Raw genomic sequence first — 21,325 nt, forward strand, 5'->3', positions numbered from 1 at the left:
CTGCATAGTATTCCATGGTGTATATGTATCACATTTTCTGTATCCAGTCTGTCACTGATGGGCATTTGGGTTGATTCCATGTCTTTGCTATTGTGAATAGTGTGGCAATGAACATATGCATGCAAGTATCTTTATAATACAAGAATTTATATTCCTTTGGGTATATACCCAGTAATGGCATTGCTGCATCAAATGGTATTTCTGATTCTAGGTCTTTGAAAAATCACCACACTGTCTTCCACAGCGTTTGAATTTACATTCGCTCCGACAGTGTAAAAGTGTTCCTGTTTCCCCACAGTCTTGCCAGCATCTGTTGTTTCTTGACTTTTTAATAATTGCCATTCTGACTGGCATGAGATGGCATCTCACTGTGGTTTTGATTTGTATTTCTCTAATGATCAGTAACGTTGGGCTTTTTTTTTCATATGTTTGTTGGCTGCATAAGTGTCTGTTTATATCCTTTGCCCACTTTTTAAAATATTTTTATTTTCGCTTTTTAAGACAGAGTCTTGCTGTGTCACCCAGGGTGGAGTTCAGTGGCACAATCTCGGGTCACTGCAACCTCTACCTCCCAGATTCAGGTGGTTCTTCTGTCTCAGCCTCCTGAGTAGTTGGGATTACAGGCACCTGCCACCACATCTGGCTAATTTATTGTATTTTGAGTAGAGACTGAGTTTTACCAGGTTGGCCAGGCTGATCTTGAACTCCTGGCCTCAAGTTATCTGCCCACCTCACCTTCCCAAACTTCTGGGATTACAGGCATGAGCTACTGCACCCAGTTTTTGCTCACTTTTATATGGGGTTGGATTTTTATAGTTTTGGGTTTTACATTTAAATCTTTAATCCATTTTCAGTTCATTTTTGTATAAGGTATATGGAAGGGTCCAGTTTTAGTTTTCTGCATATGTCTAGATAGTTTTTCCAGCACCATTTGTTATTAAATAGGGAATCCTTTCCCCATTGTTTGTTTTCATCCAAAATAAAATGGTTGTAGATGTGCAGTCTTATTTCTGATATCTCTATTCCATTCCATTGGTCTATGTGTCTGTTTTGTACCACTACCATGCTGTTTGGGTTACTGTAGCCTTGTAATATGGTTTGAAGTCAGGTAGCAGGATGCCTCCAGCTTTGTTATTTTTACTTAGGATTGTCCTGGGTATATGGGCTCTTTTTTCATTTCATATGAATTCTGAAGTAGTTTTTTCTAATTTTGTAAAGAATGTCCATAGTAGTTTATGGGAATAGCACTGAATCTATGAATTACTTTGGGAAGTATGGCCATTTTCATGATATTGATTCTTCTTACCCATGAGCATGGAATGTTTTTCCATCTGTTTGTGTCCTCTCTTATTTCCTTGAGTAGTGGTTTGTAGTTCTCCTTGAAGAGGTCCTTCACTTGCCTTGCTAGTTGTATTCCTAGGTAGGTATTTTATACTCTTTGTAGCAATTGTAAATGTGAATTCATTTGTGATTTGGCTCTCTTCTTGTCTATTGTTGGCGTATAAGAATGCTTGAGATTTTTGCATACTGATTTTGTATCTTGAGACTTTGCTGAAGTTGCTTGTAGCTTAAGAATCTTTTGGGCTGAGGTGATGAGATTTTATAGATATAGGATCGTGCCATCTGCAAGAAAAGAAAGTCCAACTTCCTTTTTTCCTGTTTGAATATGCTTTATTCTTTCTCTTGCCTGATTGCCTTGGCCAGAACTTCCAACACTATATTGAATAGGAGTGGTGAGAGGGCATCCTTGCCTTGTGCCAAATTTCAAATGGAACACTTCCAGCTTTTGCCTGTTCAATATGATAATGACTGTGGGTTTGTCATAAATGGCGCTTATTATTTTGAGGCATGCTCCATCAATACCTAGTTTCATGAGAGTTTTTAGCATAAAGGAATGTTGGATTTTATCAAAGACCTTTTCTGAGTCAACTGAAATAATCATGGGTTTTTTGTCTTTAGTTCTGTTTATGTGGTGAATTACATTTGTTGATTTGCATATGTTGAACCAGCCTTGCACCCAAGGGATGAGGCCGATTTGATCTTGGTGGATAAGATTTTTGATGTATTGCTGGATTTGGTTTGCCACTATTATATTGAGAATTTTGCAACAAAGTTTATCAGAAATATTAAGCTAACGTGTAGTAAATACATTGAAAATAATAACAGACGGATTAAAAGACTAAATAACATGAATCCTAAGTGTTTTCACAACTGATTTCTAGAGTAAAAGCATTGCCAAACTAAATGAGCTTGGTCAAAAACTGTACAGGGTCTGAGATGTTGTCTCAACTTCCATTACTCATTGTGAGGTGGACCTGCAGCAACTATATTTGATGCAAAACTTCATGTTGATGGAAGCTGAGATGTCCTGCAGCCTCAGAGGGACAGAATTCTGGTGTGTCTCCCTTTGCCCTGTCAGGAATAAAGATCTAGACTCTACAGGTTTTGTCAAAATTTACAAGATGTAGGAAATGGGGCAGGATTTAGGCTATGAGGCAAAGCCTAGAGATATAAAGAAACAGCTTCTGACCCAGGGCTCATGAAGTCAGGATAGTTTCAGAGGGGATGGTGGAGTGAGCATAGTACAGTCTTTGGAACCATTCCTTCCCCTTTTTTGTTCATAGGCCAGATGTGCTTAACCAGGGGGCATCTCGGTTCTGATGAACAGAGTCCTGGAGAGACAAAGGGGCAATCCTGAGGAAGAGGCTCAACAGGGAGGAAGGAGCCAGCATTTTCTCTCCTGAGAAAAATCCTTCTCCCTAGGAAACCATAGGATTTTCCTTGGTCCCAGTGAGACTTTTCCTGAGTGAAGAGAGCAGAGAGAGCAAGGGACTGATGTGTTATCTGTTTCCACCTCCTGCAGTGATTCTGAAACCATGGGGGACAGAATTATCTTCAGAATCATGAGCAATCCAGATGCTATGGTTTCACACAAGACATTGGAAGTTCTTATCTCTAGGGGGTAGGTACTGGTCATTGATACTCTTTAAAGCTCATTCGCTGATTACAAAGTGAGCCAAATTAATAATCTACTGCAAGTTTTACTAAACTCAGTTTACTTGACACACAATTCACACAGACACATTGTTAATATACACATTTTGATGCTTGGACAGGGTTGGACCCAAGATTCTGTACTTCTATGGAGCCCTGTGTTCTGCCCAGGTGTCATTTACTCTCAGGTAAGTAAACTTATCACCATAACTAACAAGAGATTGATCTGTGATGATTAGAAATGAGAAGATCTGTTGGTTATGTTTTATTGGGATGGATTCTATTAACATTTAAATACAGTTTAAAAACGCAGATTTACAATGAAAAGTAACAAGCAAATATAAAACGTGAAGGGGCTATTCCCCAAACTAGTTTCCATTGAAATACCACCAGAGAGAAACAACTCTCAGGACAGGGATACTGCTTCAAAGACACAGATTTCACAGCTGGATGGTTGATCTCGAATTTCCGAAAATTCCGTCCTTTACTCATGAAATGCAGTTTATTTAAGAACTTTCTAATTTGACTGTAGTTTCATACTCACACACTTCAGTGTGTTGTGTATTATTCCATTGCTGATAAGTATAACTTATTTGAAAATGAATTACATACTGGTGAGAAAATTTTCCCTTTAAATTAAACTTAAACTCACACCATAAAATTAGCAGCATCTGTTTGTCTGTTCCAAGAATTACCTAGGTTCTACCCAGGGCACCTGAGATCAGTTGAAAACAAATGCAAAAAAAGTTGGAATAAAAAGTAAGAACACCCTTCCAATGTTACAAATGCATCCCAGTCTCAATTATTCACATTCACGAGAATGATTCACCTATATACCACTTTAGCAAAATTTCACCGACTCTCGCCTACCAATTGACTAATCAAAACAAACCAAGACAGAACAATAAATTCAAATTCATCCAGTAACCTGAGGGGAAAACCTACACCTCTGTAGTCTACAGATATTTACACAGGATGTCATCTACTGTGAAAACACATGCACAGAGACAGTCCCTTCACATGATCAGAATACTCACAACTCCACAACAACATATTAGATATGGGATCATCTTGAAATGCGGCCATCACTAACCAGTTGTCCCTTTCACATAGACAAAAACCTGAGGACCACATTATGTTGTGTAGAAATGACTGTACACCTGTGTGCATGTGTGTGTGTAGGGATCCGGGGAATCCAATAGACATTCCAGCCTCTTGATTTTTTCCATGTTCAGGCTCTTGATTCTATATCCGAGTGAAATGACTTGCCAGTGGGGAACAAGATAAGTCTTTGCAGGAAGCGCTCTGGTGGGAGCTAGATACTCAAATCATAAAGCATCGAGTGTTGGAAACATGCACTGAAGTTAGACGAAATACTCAATGCACAGTTTAGACGGTGAAAGACTTTCAGGTAATCATGCAATCACCGACCGGCTGATTGATGACATTCCCCGAATTTATGATTGCAAGAAGAGACAAATGCTCATAACATTCTATTTCCGGTGGTTGGGGACATACGATGGTAACATACTGTCTGCCAGTCATGCTCATCACACTGTACTTTGCACACACGTCACACAGAGACACTGTTAATACGCACATTTGTGTGCTTGAGCAGGGTTGCACCCAAGATTCTGTGGTTGTACGGAGCCCTGAGTTATGCCCTGGACATCTTTACTCTCGGGTTGGTCAACTTGGATCTCTGTACCGAACGAGAAACGGAGCCTGAAATCCAATCAGCGAATACACAAAAGGAAGGGGCCATTTCCCACAATCATTTCCACTGCAACACCACCTCGGATGAACAAGTCTCATTGCTGGTCAGGGACTGTGCTTCAGAGATGCACCTTTCGCAGCTGGACGATTGACCCAGAATCTCCCAAATGCCATTTTGATACACACCAAATGAGATTTATTTCAGTGCTTGCTGATTTTATTTTAGTTGAATACACACACGCTCCTGTGTTTGATTTCCTTTATTATAAATACGACTTACTTCCAAATGACTCACATACCAGTGGGATGATTTTCTGCTTCAATTCATTGGAAATGGACAGCATTCAATAGGCAAGTGTGTCTGTCTGTCTGTTTCCAGCATTCTGTGGGTTCCACCAAGGGCACAAGTCCTAGGGCGCCTGAGGTCCATTCAACAAGCAATGTAAAAACGGCGAGGCAGGTTCAAAAGAAAAACACCCTTCCTCTCTTCAAATGCGTTCCAGTTTCCACTACTCAAGGTAGGGAGAAGGATCCACAGAAGTCCCACGTTCGCAAAATTTCAACTTCTGGTGCTCACCAAGAACTGACGAATGAAACACACTCCAAGAGAAAATAGTCAACCCCGTCCCCTGCAATAACTTCACGTGCAACCCTACACCGCAATATGTCCTATTCAGAAATTCACACTGAATGTCATCTTCCATGAACACAAACACACAGACAATCCCCCCACAGGTTCAGAAGACTCACGACGGCAAAACTCGATGTTTCCCATGTCTGGGCTCATCCTGAAACGCAGCCGTCACTATCCAGTTGTCCCTCTTGTGTAGATAGAAACCTGGGCTCCTCATTACTTTATGTCGGATTGACTGAGTATGTGATGGTGTGTGTGTGTGTGCGTGCGTGAACCCCCTCGTGGGTGTGTGTGTGTGTACGTGTATGTGTGTGTGTGTCAGTTTGTGTGCGCATGCACTCCTGCGTTTGGGTGGAGACTTTTCCTGAGATCACTGGCACACAAACAGAGCCCTCTTGCTGTGTTTGTTCCTCCCTTTGGATCTCCTGGTCCTCCCTTGCAGAGAAGTGAGTGTGTCAGTGTTCATGGACTCCTGAGGTGTCAGTTTCCTTGAAGAGAGGTTCAGCAGGGAGCTTTGCTGTTCAGGATGATGGTTGTTCATCCCACTCTTGTATTTTGATGGATGAATCACAAGCACGTTGGGAGGCAGGGTACATTCGACTTTTCTGACGTTGAAGTCAGGCTTGGTTTTGTTTTGCTCTTGGAGGAACTTCCAGTGGTCTAAGGTGCTTTCCTGAGTGGCTCTTTCCACTAAGTGCTCCTCCAAGTCGGGTACCTGGAGGCAGGGTTCTCTCTGGAGCTCTCCTTGCGTTGCTCGCCTGTCTTTGTGTTCAGCGCCAGGGGCTCCTGGTTCCCTGCCTATTGACACACTCTCACTGCATCTTTCCAGTTCACTCTTCTGGATGTAAAAGAGGACATAGGCCTGTTGACTCAGGACAGAAGCGATGCTACAGGCAGTGACCTTGGTGTCATCCATTTTATACCACTGGCCTCCTGGAGCTTTGACATAAGAGAGGTAATGTCCGTTGTGACAACTCCACCCAGCGTGGACCAGCACAGCATAGAGGACATAGACTAGAGGTCCTGTGTTCTGCTGAGACATGTATGGCTGCATGTCAAGGCACTCAGGGTATTGCACATTCTTGGCAAGTTTGTTGCCTGTGACATCGGAGAATCTCTTCAATACAAGGATGAGGACCTTGGCAGAAGTGTGTAGAGTGAACGTCTTGGAGGCAGGTGCCTTCTGGAGACAAAGACCACAATGATAGGCATTCTCTCCATTGAGTTCTTCGGGCTTCACCACCTGTTCCAAAGCTTGCTTCACACTCTGAGCTGCCTGGATATCCAGGGCGATGTCCAGGTAAGGGTCAAAGGTGTCCGAAACGCCCTGGCAGTGGAGACACTTGATTTGAGATCTCCAGCAGCCTCCAAATATCTGGTGGATGAGGGTGGTGTCTTCAGAGTCATGATCTACCTGCTTGTGCCCGGGAAAGCATGCCTTTTTCATCGCATCCACAATAAACATCAGAAACTCATGGGCATCTTCCTGCTTGCCTCGATGGAAGCCAGCAGCCAATGCCTGTGAGGGCTGGATGACGTGGCCAGGACCGTGTAGGGCCCGTGTAATGTGAGCTTCCATCGTACACAGCATGCAGCACTTGTGACGCTGACAAAGTTGAGAGTGCTCCTGCGACAGCATGTAGTTGGCAAGGGGTGGTGTGTATGTCAGGCACTGCAGGGAAGCATTCAAGTAGCAAGTATTTCCCATATTCTGGAGCCCAGCCCCCACCGCAGCAGGTCTCCTACTACTGAGAGGAAGCTTCTTTCTGGGGGCAGGCTGTCTTGCCACAGGAGCCAAATCATCACAGAGGTTGACTTGGGTCTCAGATGACAGTGGTGACTTCTCAGGTAGAGAAGTCCGCTGAATTTCAGCAAAAGCTGCATCTGGCTGAGAAGATATGAGTTTTGAAAAGCGGTTGAACTGCCACTCACCTCCCAAGTGGAGTGAATCGGCCTCCATGTCGCCAGGAGCAAGGATCACAAGCTTTTTCTGCTGGGACCACACGTTGCAGAAAGACGCTATCTCTTCCGAGAGAGTCTTCAAATGACGCGCCATCTGGCTGCATCAGCCCTTATATAACTCACCCCCGCCTACCGCGAACACCCCACCCACCCATCAGGTACGCGGTCCACCAATCCAATATCAGCACTCAGTTAAAGAATGAGTCATAGGGTGTGTCCCCTTGTATTCCCCAGGGAGTTCACTTAAAACTCCTGGGGAATGCGTTAGTTTACTTAAAACAGTGGTAGGGAATAATTCTGTCCTTACAAAACAATGTGTGTGTTTGTGTGTATGTGTTTGCTTGCGTGAACTTGTGGGCATGCGGAATCATGCCCTGTGTTTGAGCTGCGATGTGCTTCTAACTATGTGCTCTTGGCAGATACGATCATCCTTTCAGGCATTGAAGGACAGGAAGTCAGACCTGTACTTTCTGACTTGAGAATCATCAATGAAGTACAGTTAATAACACAGTGTATTTGTTTCCTTAATATCAAAGAAGAAATCCGTGCAGTCTAATAAGTATTCTAGCGATAACCTTTCCATGTTCAGCCTATTGATTCTGTGTTCGAGTGAGATGACTTACCAGTGGGGACCAAGACATGTCTTTGCAGGAAATGCTCTTGTGGAAGCTATATACCGAAATCATAAAGCATCAAGTGTCGGAAACATGCACTGAACTTAGACGAAATATTCAGTGTCCAAATTAGACTGTGAAAGACTTTCAGGAAATCATGCAATCACCGACATACCAATTGATGACATTCCCCGTATTTATGATTGCAAGTAAAGAGAAATACTCATGACATTCTATTTCCAGTGATTGAGGTCATATGACCGCAATTTAAGAAATCATGAAATCAGAAAACTTGACTAATCACAATTTAATCCAACTAAAACCTTTGGTTCATTTAAGAAAGGATGAATATAAAACAACATATCACACAGCATGGGAGATAATATTTTAATACGTATGTGATAACGGATCAACATTTGAGAGAGATGAAATAAATAGTTGTAAATTTGAGAATAGCATATAACCAGAATTAAACACTGTAAATGCCTGGGTGATGGGAGTGAGTCCCTGTCTCAGGAGGAAACATAGAGATTTAAAAGCAGGGCGTCTAAAAGAGATTTGCATACCATTGTTAAAACTGGCGGTTGTTTTAGTAAGAAAGGGAAAAATAAACCATTTGTCTTAGGGATTGTTGCATGTATTTTTCATCGTCTGAGATGTTGCTTCCAATTCCAGTTAAGCATTGTGTGGTGGACTTGCAGTTACCACATTTGGTGGAAAATGTCATGCTGATGAAGGTAGACTTGTTTCCCAAACTAAGAGGGACAGAATTTGGGTGTTTCTTTGGGACTTTTGGCTTACTAGGAATAAAGATCCTGGCTCTAGGGATTTTCTTAAAATTTTTCAGATAATGAGAAAGAGAATAGAATTTAGGCCAGGTGCCAAGGCCTCGAGGTGTACAGAAGCATCCCCGGTCTCAGGGCCCATGAAATCAGGATGATTTTAGGGAGGATGGTGGAATGAGGAGAGTGTGACCTTTGGTCTCCTTTCTTTCCCTTTTCTTTTCATGGGTCAAGTGTGCTCTATCAGAAGGCTTCCCCTTTCTGTTGGACAGAGTCCTGGAAGAAGAAATGAGCGCTGCTGAGAAAGATGCTCCACAAGGAGGAAGGAGTCACTATTTTCAGGAGCATGATCCGCAGAAGCATGAGAAATCCAGATGCCATGGCTTTACACAGGATGCTGGAGTTTCTTTCCTCTGGATCCGGGAACTTGGCATCAGTGTTCTGTAATGCCCATAACTGATTTTGAGGTGAGTCCACTTGATAACCTGTCTGCGTGTCATGCTCATTACACTGCAATTCACACACACGTCACACTGAAACCCTCTGAATGAGCATATTTATGTGCTTGAACAGTGTTGCATCCAATATTCTGTGATTCTACAGAGTCCTGAGTTCTGTCCTGGACATCTCTGCTCTTGGGTATGTCAACTTTGATCACTATACCTAATGATAAATGTGCCATTAAATCTAATCAGCAAATACACTAAAGGAAGGGGCCATTCTCCATAATTGTTTCACTCTGGTAGGTCAACTTTAATAACTGTACCTAAGAAGAAATGGATCTGTGATGATTCCACATCAAAGAACCTGTTGATTTTTTGTCATTTGAATGAATTATGTTAACATTTAAATAGAGTTTAAAACCCCTGATTTCCCATGAAATCTAATCAGCCATGAAATCTAATCAGCAGATACACAAAAGGAAGGGGCCATTCTCCAAAATCGTTTCCACTGAAACACCACCACCAATAAACAAGTCTCACTGCAGGAAAGGGATCCTGCTTCCAAGATCCAGTTTGCACAGTTGGACGATTGACCCAGAATCTCCCCTAATGCCATTTTTTTACACCCCAAGTGAGATTTATTTCTGGGTTTTCTAATTTTAGTTCAACTGAATACACACACTCCTGTGTTTCAATTTCTTTCAAACACCTTTTAATAATGAAGTATCTTGCTGCTTCACCGCTTATATAACTAATGCCCACCCACTGGTTCCACTACATTTACCCATCAATTACCCAATTTACCAATGAAATATCAGCAGTCAATTAAGTTTTGTGTCTTAGGTTGTATCCTTTTGCATTCCTCTGGGAATTTAATGGACACAACTTAAATTGTGATTATGGAACAGTTGAATCAGATTTACTAATCAGTGTTATGGGCAAATATGATAGGAGTGGAACTGGGTTAGGACAGTGGCTACACATTTGCCTTATTTCATGTAAAACAATGCCAGTTAACAATTGTGTACATATTAAACAGTTTGTGTCTGTGTGTGTATTTGTATCTTTGTGTCTGGATGTGACTGTGTGTGTGTGTGTGTTGAGAAGTACTTCCAAGCATGTGCATCTGGGAGATAAGATCATTCTTTCCACGATTGAACGACAAGAAGTTGGAACTACATTTTCTGATTTGAGAATGTGTAGCGATGTTATGTAATTAACACAGCATATTGTGTCTTAATTAACATGGAGAGATCAATGGAGTCAAATTGACATTCCAGAGATAACCTTACCATTTTTGACCAATTGATTCTATATCACGTTGTAATGATCTGGCTGTGAGGACAAGACAAGTCTTTGCATGAAATGGTCTTGTGGAAGCAATATATGCAAATAATAAAGAATCAAAAAGGACTATGCCTTCAATTTGCAGAAATATTCACTTAAGTTTGATGAAATTCTCAATGCCCAAAATAGACTACAGAACACTTTCAAGAAAACATGCTATAACCCAGAGATTAATTGATGACATCCACCGAAGTGATTAGTGCAAGAAAAGAGAAATATTCATGGAATTTTATATCCAAGCGTTTCTTGTATATGACAGCATATTTTGAAAAGTCAAAATCAGAAAAACTTGACAAACAGGAAGATATCTAAGCTAAAACCTTTTGTTCATTAAAGGAGCGATGAGAGGCAGTTCCAAGATGGCCGAATAGGAACAGATCCAGCCTCCAGCTCCCAGCGTGAGTGACACAGGAGACGGCTGATTTCTGCATTTCCAACTGAGGTACCGGGTTCATCTCACTGGGGCTTGTTGGACAGTGGGGGCAGGACAGTGAATGCAGCACACAGAGCAACCGAAGCAGGGTGAGCCATCACCTTACCCAGAAAGTGCAAGGGGGAAGGGAATTCCCTTTCCTAGCCAAGGGAAACCGTGATACACAGCACCTGGAAAATTGGGTTACTCCCACCCTAACACTGTCCTTTATCAAGGGTCTCAGCAAACGTCACACCAGGAGATTATATCCCGCATCTGGCTTGGAGAGTCCCACGCCCACAGAGCCTCCCTCATTGCTAGCCCAGTAGTCCAAGATCTAACTGCAAGGAGGCTGCAAGGCTGGGGGAGGGGCGCTCGCCATTGCTGAGGCTTGAGTAGGTAAACAAAGTGGTGGGGAAGCTCGGACTGGGTGGAGCCCGCCACAGCTCAAAGAAGCCTGCCTGCCTCTGTAGACTCCACCTCTGGGGAGAGGGCATAGCCAAACAAAAGACAGCAGAAACCTCTGCAGATTTAAATGTCCCTGTCTGACAGCTTTGAAGAGAGTAGTGGTTCTCCCAGCATGGTGTTTGAGATCTGAGAACAGACAGACTGCCTGCTCAAGTGGGTCCCTGACCCTGGAGTAGCCTAACTGGGAGACACCCCCACTAGGGTCAGATTGACACCTCACATCTCACACAACCGGGTACCCCTCTGAGACGAAGCTTCCAGAGGAATAATCAGGCAGAAACATTTGCTGTTCAGCAATATTTACTCTTCTGCAGCCTCCACTGCTGCCACCTAGGCAAACAGGGTCTGGAGTGGACCTTGAGCAAACTCCAACAGACCTGAAACTGAGGGTCATGACTATTAGAAAGAAAGCTAACAAACAAACAGAAAGGACATCCACACCAAAACCCCATCTGTACATCAACATCATTAAAGACCAAAGGTAGATAAAACCACAAAGATGGGGAGAAAGAAGTGCAGAAAAACTGAAAATTCTAAAAATCTGAGCAACACTCCCCCTCCAAAGGAATGCAGCTCCTCTCCAGCAATGGAACAAAGCTGAACAGAGAATGACTTTGACGAGTTGAGAGAAGAAGGTTTCAGACGATCAAACTTCTCCGAGCTAAAGGAGGAAGTTCGAACCCATAGCAAAGAAGCTAAAAACCTTGGAAAAAGATTTCCTGAATGGCTAACTAGAATAACCAAAGTAAAGAAGTCCTTAGATGACCTGAGAGAGCTGAAAACCATGACACAAGAACTACATGACAAATGCACAAGCTTCAGTAACCGACTCGGTCAACTGGAAGAAAGGGCATCAGTGATTGAAGATCAAATGAATAAAATGAAGTGAGAAGAGAAGTTTAGAGAAAAAAGAGTAAAAAGAAATGAACAAAGCCTCCAAGAAATATGGGAATATGGGAAAAGGCAAAATCTACGTCTGATTTGTGTACCTGAAAGTGAGGGGGAGAATGGAACCAAGTTGGAAAACATTCTGCAGGATATCATCCAGGAGAACTCCCCCAACCTAGCACGGCAGGCTGACATTCAAATTCAGCAAATACAGAGAATGCCACAAAGATACTCCTCTAGAAGAGCAACTCCAAGACACATAATTGTCAGATTCACCAAAGTTGAAATGAAGGAAAAAATGTTAAGGGCAGCCAGAAAGAAAGGTCGGGTTACCCACAAAGGGAAGCCCATTAGGCTAACAGTGGATTTCTCGGCAGAAACTCTACAAGCCAGAAGGGAGGGGTGGGGCAATATTCAACATTCTTAAAGAAAAGAATTTTCAACCCAGAATTTCATATCCAGCCAAATTAAGTTTCATAAGTGAGGGAGAAATAAAATCCTTAAAGACAAGCAAGCGCTGAGAGATTTTGTCACCACCAGGCCTGCCCTACAAGAGCTCCTGAAGGAAGCACTAAACATGGAAATGAACAACCGGTACCAGCCACTGCCAAAACATGCCAAAATGTAAAGACCATCGATGCTAGGAAGAAACTGCATCAACTAATGAGCAAAATAACCAGCCAACATCATAATGACAGGATCAAGTTCACATGTGACAATATTAACCTAAATGTAAATGGGCTAAATGTTCCAATTAAAAGACACAGACTGGCAAGTTGGATAAAGAGTCAGGAGCTCTTATAGGGCAGGCCTGGTGGTGACAAGACCCAGCAGTTTGCTGTATTCAGGAGACCCATCTCACGTGCAGAGACACACATAGGCTTAAAATAAAGGGATGGAGGAAGATCTACCAAGCAAATGGAAAACAAAAAATGGCAGGGGTTGCAATCCTAGTCGCTGATAAAACAGAGTTTAAACCAAGAAAGATCAAAAGAGACAAAGAAGGCCATTACACAATCGTAAAGGGATCAATTCAACAGGAAGAACTAACTATCCAAAATATATATACACCCAATTCAGGAGCACCCAGATTCATAAAGCAAGTCCTTAGAGACTTACAAAGAGACTTAGACTCCCACACGATGATAATGGGAGACTTTAACACCCCACCGTCAACATTAGATCAATGAGACAGAAAGTTAAGGATATACAGGAATTGAACCCAACTCTGCACCAAGCAGACCTAATAGACATCTACAGAACTCTCCACCCCAAACCAACAGAATATACATTCTTCTCAACACCATATCGCACTTATTCCAAAATTGACCACATAGTTGGAAGTAAAGCACTCCTCAGGAAATATAAAAGAACAGAAACTATAACAAACTGTCTCTCAGACCACAGTGCAATCAAACAAGAACTCAGCATTAAGAAACTCAATCAAAACTGCTCAATTAAATGGAAACTAAACAACCTGCTCCTGAATGACTACTGGTTACATAACGAAATGAAGGCAGAAATAAAGATGTTCTTTGAAACCAATGAGAATAAAGATACATCATACCAGAATCTCTGGACACATTTAAAGCAGTGTGTAGAGGGAAATTTATAGCACTAAATTCTCAGAAGTGAAAGCAGGAAAGATCTAAAATTGACATCCTAATATCACAACTAAAAGAACTAGAGAAGCAAGAGCAAACACATTCAAAAGCTAGCAGAAGGTAAGAAATAACTAAGATCAGAGCAGAACTGAAGGAGACAGAGACACAAAAAACCCTTAAAAAAGTCAATGAATCCAGAAGCTGATTTCTTGAAAAGATTAACAAAATTGATAGGCAGCTAGCAAGACTAATAAAGAAGAAAAGAGAGAAGAATCAAATAGATGCAATAAAAAATGATAAAGGGGATATCACTACTGACCCCACAGAAATACAAAGTACCATCAGAGAATACTAAAAATACCTCTACATAAATAAGCTAGAAAACCTACAGTAAATGGATAGATTCCTGGACACACACATTCTCCCAAGACTAAACCAGGAAGAAGTTGAATCCCTGAATAGACCAATAACAGGCTCTGAAATTGAGGCAATAATTAATAGCCTATCAACCAAAAAAGTCCAGGACCAGAAAGATTCATAGCCGAATTCTACCAGAGGTACAAGGAGGAGCTGGTACCATTCCTTCTGAAACTATTCTAATCAATAGAAAAAGAGGGAATCCACCATAACTCATTTTATAAGGCCAACACCATCCTGATACCAAAGCCTGACAGAGACACAACAAAAAAAAGAGAATTTTAGACCAATATCCCTGATGAACATCCACGCAAAAATCCTCAATAAAATACTGGTAAACCAAATCCACAGCACTTCAAAAAGCTTATCCACCATGATCAAGTGGGCTTCATCCCTGGGATGCAAGACTGGTTCAACATACACAAATCAAGAAACGTAATCCAGCATATAAACAGAACCAAAGACAAAAACCACATGATTATCTCAATAGATGCAGAAAAGGCCTTTGACAAAATTCAACAGCTCTTCATGCTAAAAACTTAATAAATTCAGAAATGATGGAACATATCTCAAAATAATAAGAGTTATTTATGACAAACCCACAGCCTATATCATATTGAATAGGCAAAAACTGGAAGCATTCCCCTTGAAAGCTAGCACAAGACAGGGATGCCCTCTTTCACCACTCCTATTCAACATAGTATTGAACTTCTGGCCAGGGCAACCAGGCAAGAGAAAGAAATAAAGGGTATTCAAATAGGAAAAGAGGAAGTCAAAGTGTCCCTGTTTGCAGATGACATGATTGTATATTTAGAAAACCTCATCCTCTCAGCCCAAGATCTCCTTAAGCTGATAAGCAACTTCAGCAAAGTCTCAGGATACAAAATCAATTTGCAAAAATCACAAGCATTCTTATACACCAATGACAGACAAACAGAGAACCAAATCATAAGTGAACTCCCATTCACAATTGCTTCAAAGAGAATAAAATATCTAGGAATTTAACTTACAAGGGATGTGAAGGACCTCTTCAAGGAGAACTACAAACCACTGCTCAATGAAATAAAAGAGGACAGAAACAAGTGGGAGAACATTCCGTACTTTCCATGCTCATGGATAGGAAGAATCAAGAATCAATATAGTGAAAATGGCCATACTGTGCAAGGTAATTTATAGATTCAATGCCATCCCCATTAAGCTACCAGTGACTTTCTTCACAGAATTGGAAAAAACTACTTTAAAGTTCATATGGAACCAAAAAAGAGCCCGCATTGCCAAGACAATCCTAAGTCAAAAGAACAAAGCTGGAGTCATCACACTACCTGACTTCAAACTATACTACAAGGCTACAGTAACCAAAACAGCATGGTACTGGCACCAAAACAGAGCTATAGACCAATGGAACAGAACAGAGCCCTCAGAAATAATACCACACTTCTACAACTATCTGATCTTTGACAAACCTGACAAAAACAAGAAATGGAGAAAGGATTCCCTATTCAATAAATACTGCTGGGAAAAGTGGCTAGCCATAAGTAGAAAGCTGAAACTGTATCCTTTCCTTACACCTTATACAAAAATTAATTCAAGATGCATTAGAGACTTAAATGTTAGACCTAAAACCATAAAAACCCTAGAAGAAAACCTAGGCGATACCATTCAAGACACAAGAGTGGGCAAGGACTTCTTGTCTAAAACAACAAAAGCAATGGCAACAAAAGCCAAAATTGACAAATGGGATCTAATTAAACTAAAGAGCTTCTGCACAGCAGAAGAAACTACCATCAGAATAAACAGGCAACCTACAGAATGGGAGAAAATTTTTGCAATCTACTCATCTGACAAAGGGCTAATATCCAGAACCTACAAAGAACTCAAAGAAATTTACAAGAAAAAAAAAAAAACAAAACAATCCCATCAAAAAGTGGGCAAAGGATATGAACAGACACTTCTCAAAAGAAGACATTTATGGAGTCAACAGACACATGAAAAAATGCTCATCATCACTAGCCATCAAAGAAAGGCAAATCAAGACCACAATGAGATACCGTCTCACACCAGTTAGAATGGTGATCATTAAAAAGTCAGGAAACAACAGGTGCTGGAGAGGATGTGGAGAAATAGGAACACTTTTACACTGTTGGTGGAACTGTCAACTAGTTCAACCATTGTGGAAAACAGCATGGCGATTCCTTAAGGATCTAGAACTAGAAATACCATTTGACCCAGACATCCCATTACTGGCTATATCCCCAAAGGATTAGAAATCATGCTGCTATAAAGACATGCACACATATGTTTATTGCATCACTATTCACAACAGTAAAGACTTGGAACCAACCCAAATGTTCATCAATGATAGACTGGATTAAGAAAATGTGGCACATATACACCATGGAATACTATGTAGCCATAAAAGAGGATGAATTCATGTCCTTTGTAGGGACATGGATGCAGCTGGAAACCATCATTCTCAGCAAACTACTGCAAGAACAGAAAACCAAACACCACATGTTTTCACTCATGGATGGGAATTGAACAATGAGAACACCTGGACACAGGAAGGGGAATATCACACACCAGGGCCTGTTGTGGGGTGGGGGGAGGAGAGAAGGATAGCATTAGGAGATACGCCTAATGTACATGACGAGTTAATGGGTGCAGCACACCAACATGGCACATGTATACATATGTAACAAACCTGCACTTTGTGCATATATTCCCTAGAATATAAACTATAATAAAATAAAATAATAAAATAAAAAAGGGACGATGAAAATAAATGAAATGTAACACACAGCATGTCAGATAATGTTTTAATACACATCTAAAAATGCCTTAAAATTCAATAGAAAGTAAATAAAATCTTCTAAAACTTGACAAAAGGAAAGAACAAAATTTACAGACTGGAAAAGCCTGGCTGACTGGAGTGATGTCCTGTCTCAAGAAAGAACAAACACACACACAAACAAGCAAAGGATTCTGAAAACAGAGAATCAAACAGATATTTGTACACCGTTCTTCCTTCTTCCTACTGGCACTCTTCATAGTAGGAAAAGGCAAAAACAACCCAAATGTGTCACGAATTGCTTCATCAGCTTTTTTGGATCTGAAATACTGCCTCAATTTTCAGTTACTCATTGTGGGGTGGACCTGCCGTTACCACATTTGGTCCAAAATTTTATGCTGATGAAGGTAGACCTGTCCTGCATTTTCAGAGGGACAGAATTCTGGTGTTTCTCCAGGTTCCTTGGCTTGCCAGGAATGAAGATCCGGGAAGAATGTATGTGTGTATGTATGTATGTACGTGTGTCCATAAGTATTTCCTGTTTTTAAATTTAAAAAATACGGGATACATGTGCAGAACGTACAGGTTTGTTGTATGGGTATCCTTTGCCATGATGGTTTGTTGCACCTATTGACTCATCCTCTAAGTTCTCTTCCCTCACCCCCAGTCCCCAGCGGACCGTGTTGTGCGTTGTTCCCCTCACTGTGTCCTTGTTTTCTCAAAGTTCAACTTTCACTTATTAGTGAGAACATGCGGTGTTTGATTTTTTTGTTACTGTGTTAGTTTGCTCAGTATGATGGCTTCATCCATGTGCCTGCAAAAGACATGATCTCATTCCTTTTTATGACTGCATAGTATTTTATGGTGTATATGTACCACATTTTCTTTATCCAGTCTAGCACTGAAGGGCATTTGGGTTGGTTTCATGTCTTTGCTATTGTATATAGTGCTGCAATAAACATACATGTGCATGTGTCTTTGTAGTGGAATGATTTATATTCCTTTGGGTATATAGCCAGTAATGGGATTACTAGGTCAAATGGTGTTTCTGGTTCTAGATCCTTGAGGAATCACCATACTGTCTTCCACAATGGTTGAACTAATTTACAGTTTCCCCAACAGTGTAAAAGCGTCCCTCTTTCTTCTCAGCCTCACCAGCATCTATTGTTTCTTAACTTTTTAATAATCACCATTCTGATGGGTGTGAGATGGTATCTCATTGTAGTTTTGATTTTCACTTCTCTGATGATCAGTATTGTTGAGCTTTTAAAAAATATATTTGTTGGTTAGATCAATGTCTTCTTTTGATAAGTTTCTGTTCATATCCTTTGCTCACTTTTGATGGGGTTGTTTGTTTTTTTGCTTGTAAATATGTTTAAGTTCCTTGTCAATTTTTGTTATTAGACCTTTGTCAGATGGGTAGGTTGCGATAATTTTCTCCCATCCTGTAGGTTGATTGCTCATGCTGATGATAGTTTCTTTGCTGTGCAGAAGGTCTTTAGTTTAATTAGATCCGATTTGTCAATTTTGGCTTTTGTTACAATTGCTTTTGACATTTTTGTCATGAAATCTTTGTCCTTGCCTGTGTCCTGAATGATATTGCCTAGGTTTTCTTCTAGGGTTTTTATGGTTTTGGATTTTACATTTAAATCTTTAATCCAGCTTGAGTTAATTATTGTATAAGGTATAAGGAAGGGGTCAAGTTTTGGTTTTCTGTATATGGCAAGCCAGTTTTCCCAGCATCATTTACTGAATAGGAGATCCTTTCTCCCTTGCTTGTTTTTGTCAGGTTTGTCAAACATCAGGTGGTCATAGATGTGTGGTGTTATTTCTGAGGTCTTTGCTCTTCTCCATTGGTCTATATGTCTGTTTTGGCAGCAGTAGCCTGCTGTTTTGGTACCGTAGCCTTCTAGTACAGTTTGAAGTAAGCGTAATGCCTCCAGCTTTGTTATTTTTGTTTATGATTTTCTTGGGTATATGGGGTATTCTTTGATTCCATATGACATTTAAAATAGTTCTTTCTAATTCTGTGAAAAATGTCAATGGTATTTTGATGGATATAGCATTGAATCTATAATGTTTGGGCAGTATGGCCATTTTTACAATATTGATTCTTCCTATTCATGAAGATGGAATTTTTTCCATTTGTCTGTGTCCTCTCTTATTACCTTGAGCAGTGGTTTGCAGTTGTCCTTGAAGAGGTCCTTCACATCCCTTGTACTCCTAGTTGTATTCCTAGCTGTTTTACTTTCTTTGTAGTAATTGTGAATGGGAGTTCACTCTTGATTTGGCTCTCTGCTTGACTATTGTTGGTGTAATGGAATGCTTGTGATTTTTGCACAATGATTTTGTATCTTGAGACCTTGGTGAAGTTGCTTATCAGTTCAAGAAGTTTTTCAGTTGAGATGATGGGTTTTCTAAATATGAAGTCGTGTCATCTGCAAACAGAGACAAGTTGACTTTCTCTCTTCCTATTTGAATACCCTTTATTTCTTTCTATTGCCTGATTGCCCTGGCGAGAACTTCCAATACTATGTTGAATAGAAGTGGTTACAGAGGGCTTCCTTGTCTTGTACCAGTTTTCAATTGAAATGCTTCCAGCTTTTGCCTATTCTTTATGATATTGGCTGTATGAAATAGCTCTTATTATTTTAAGATATGTTCCATCAATACCTAGTTTATTGAGAGTTTTTAACAGGAAGGGATGTTGAATTTTATCAGAGGCATTTTTGCGTGTATCAAAATAATTGTCTGGTGTTTGTCTTTGGTTCTGTTTAAGTGATCAATTACATTTATTGATTTGTGTATGTTGACTCAGTCTTTCACCCCAAAGATGCAGCCCACTTGATCGTGGTGGATAAGCTTTTTGATGTGCTGCTGGATTCGGTTTGCCAGTATTTTACTGAGAATTTTTGCATCGATGTTCATCAGGGATAATGGCCTGAATTGAGCAGGTGTGTGTGTGTGTGTGTGTGTGTGTGTGTGTGTTTTCCTCGGTTTGCCAGTAGGTTGATGTGTGTGTGTGACGCGCGCGCGCGTGTGTGTGTGTGTGTGTGAATGTGTGATAGAGAGCCAAATTAAGGCAGAGGAGGCTCCCTGGCCTGTCATGACATTGAATGTTCTGAATTCAAGATGCTCTAATGGACTGTGTCAGTTGGCCTTCAGCCAGGAGGTGGTGCTTGCAAAAGACTGCCAGCTGTGGTGGTAGTGGTGAGATTTGGACTTGCCTTATGTTACCCATGGGAGGTACTCTGGTGTCTCAGGGAACGGGTAGAGCGAAAGGGCTTCTAAAAGTTTCTTCTGTTATTTGTGTTAATCTACCAGGGTAGGTGGTTGAGCAAAACCAGGTGGGAACTAGGTCAGGTAAAGTGATGCTCTGGCTCTCTACGTGTGGGACAAGCAGTGGCTCCAGTGGGAATTGGAAGGCAGTTCTTGGGCCACTGGGGTAATTTTCCAGAGAGAAGTGAAGCTGCCTCTGCCTCTGTACAAGGAGAGTCCATATGAAGAATGGGGAGTAGCAGCTTGGCGGTAAGCCCCATCCAGCTCCCACACGCTTGGCAAGGCAGGTCTCACACCCACAGTGTTCCACTGGGAGTAGTTAGCTAAGTTTCAAGAAGTCTGAACTCAGAGCTCAAAACTGACCCATACCATAAGCCTCTCCTATTGAGACAGTAACTGCAGCCTTCAGGCCACACCCCTCCTGATCCACCTGCAGAACAGGGGCATCCAGCTCCTGTGCTTGCTGCTGTATCACACGTCCCACTCACCTCTCAGTTCTGGCCTGGGGAGTTTGTCCCCACAGGAAATTATATCAAACATTTCAGTTGGGAGGTTCTCTCAACCTGTGACCACCATTTGAGTTAGCTGGCAGACTTCTGGGAGGTCCTCTGTGAGGTAGAATCAGAAATGGCTTCCCTCCATCCTGCCAGAAACTGGGAACGTGCTGGAGACTCAAAGCACATCCCAATGCCACTCCTCATATAGTCGTCACTCTTCACTGAATCAACTCCAGCCCTGAGTACGATTAAGGCCTTCCCCTATGGCCCAGATTGATAGATTTCCCAATGGAAGTGTATATTTTACAGTCAGTTTATCCCCATCTCACACCCTGGAAACTCAAAATTTTCTGCCTAGCTTATGGTGTAAGCTGCATCCTGCTGATTCTTTCAAATGGTCTGTGGCTTATTTCAATTTTCCTGTTAAGTTCCTGTGTTGCTCCTTGAAAGAAAGTTCAGTGTGAATCTCTACACACCATT

The 21,325-nt window shown here is 41.3% G+C and overlaps 1 protein-coding gene across 1 annotated transcript; it reads right to left on the bottom strand.

Annotated features, from left to right (window-relative positions):
* Window positions 1-5,702: 5,702 nt before the first annotated feature.
* Window positions 5,703-9,044, bottom strand: LOC140711178 (ubiquitin carboxyl-terminal hydrolase 17-like). Its single transcript, XM_073014087.1, has one exon. It carries the CDS (start codon window positions 7,398-7,400, stop codon window positions 5,715-5,717), a length of 1,686 nt encoding a protein of 561 aa, XP_072870188.1. The 5' UTR covers window positions 7,401-9,044; the 3' UTR covers window positions 5,703-5,714.
* Between the last annotated feature and the right edge of the window lie 12,281 nt (window positions 9,045-21,325).

Source organism: Chlorocebus sabaeus, unplaced genomic scaffold, assembly GCF_047675955.1.
Source record: "Chlorocebus sabaeus isolate Y175 unplaced genomic scaffold, mChlSab1.0.hap1 unalloc_scaffold_255, whole genome shotgun sequence".
Taxonomy (NCBI): domain Eukaryota; kingdom Metazoa; phylum Chordata; class Mammalia; order Primates; family Cercopithecidae; genus Chlorocebus; species Chlorocebus sabaeus.

What these genes read in the sequence shown, in the direction of transcription:
- LOC140711178 (XM_073014087.1), bottom strand. Translation starts at nt 7,400, where the DNA reads ATGGCGCGTCATTTGAAGACTCTCTCGGAAGAGATAGCGTCTTTCTGC.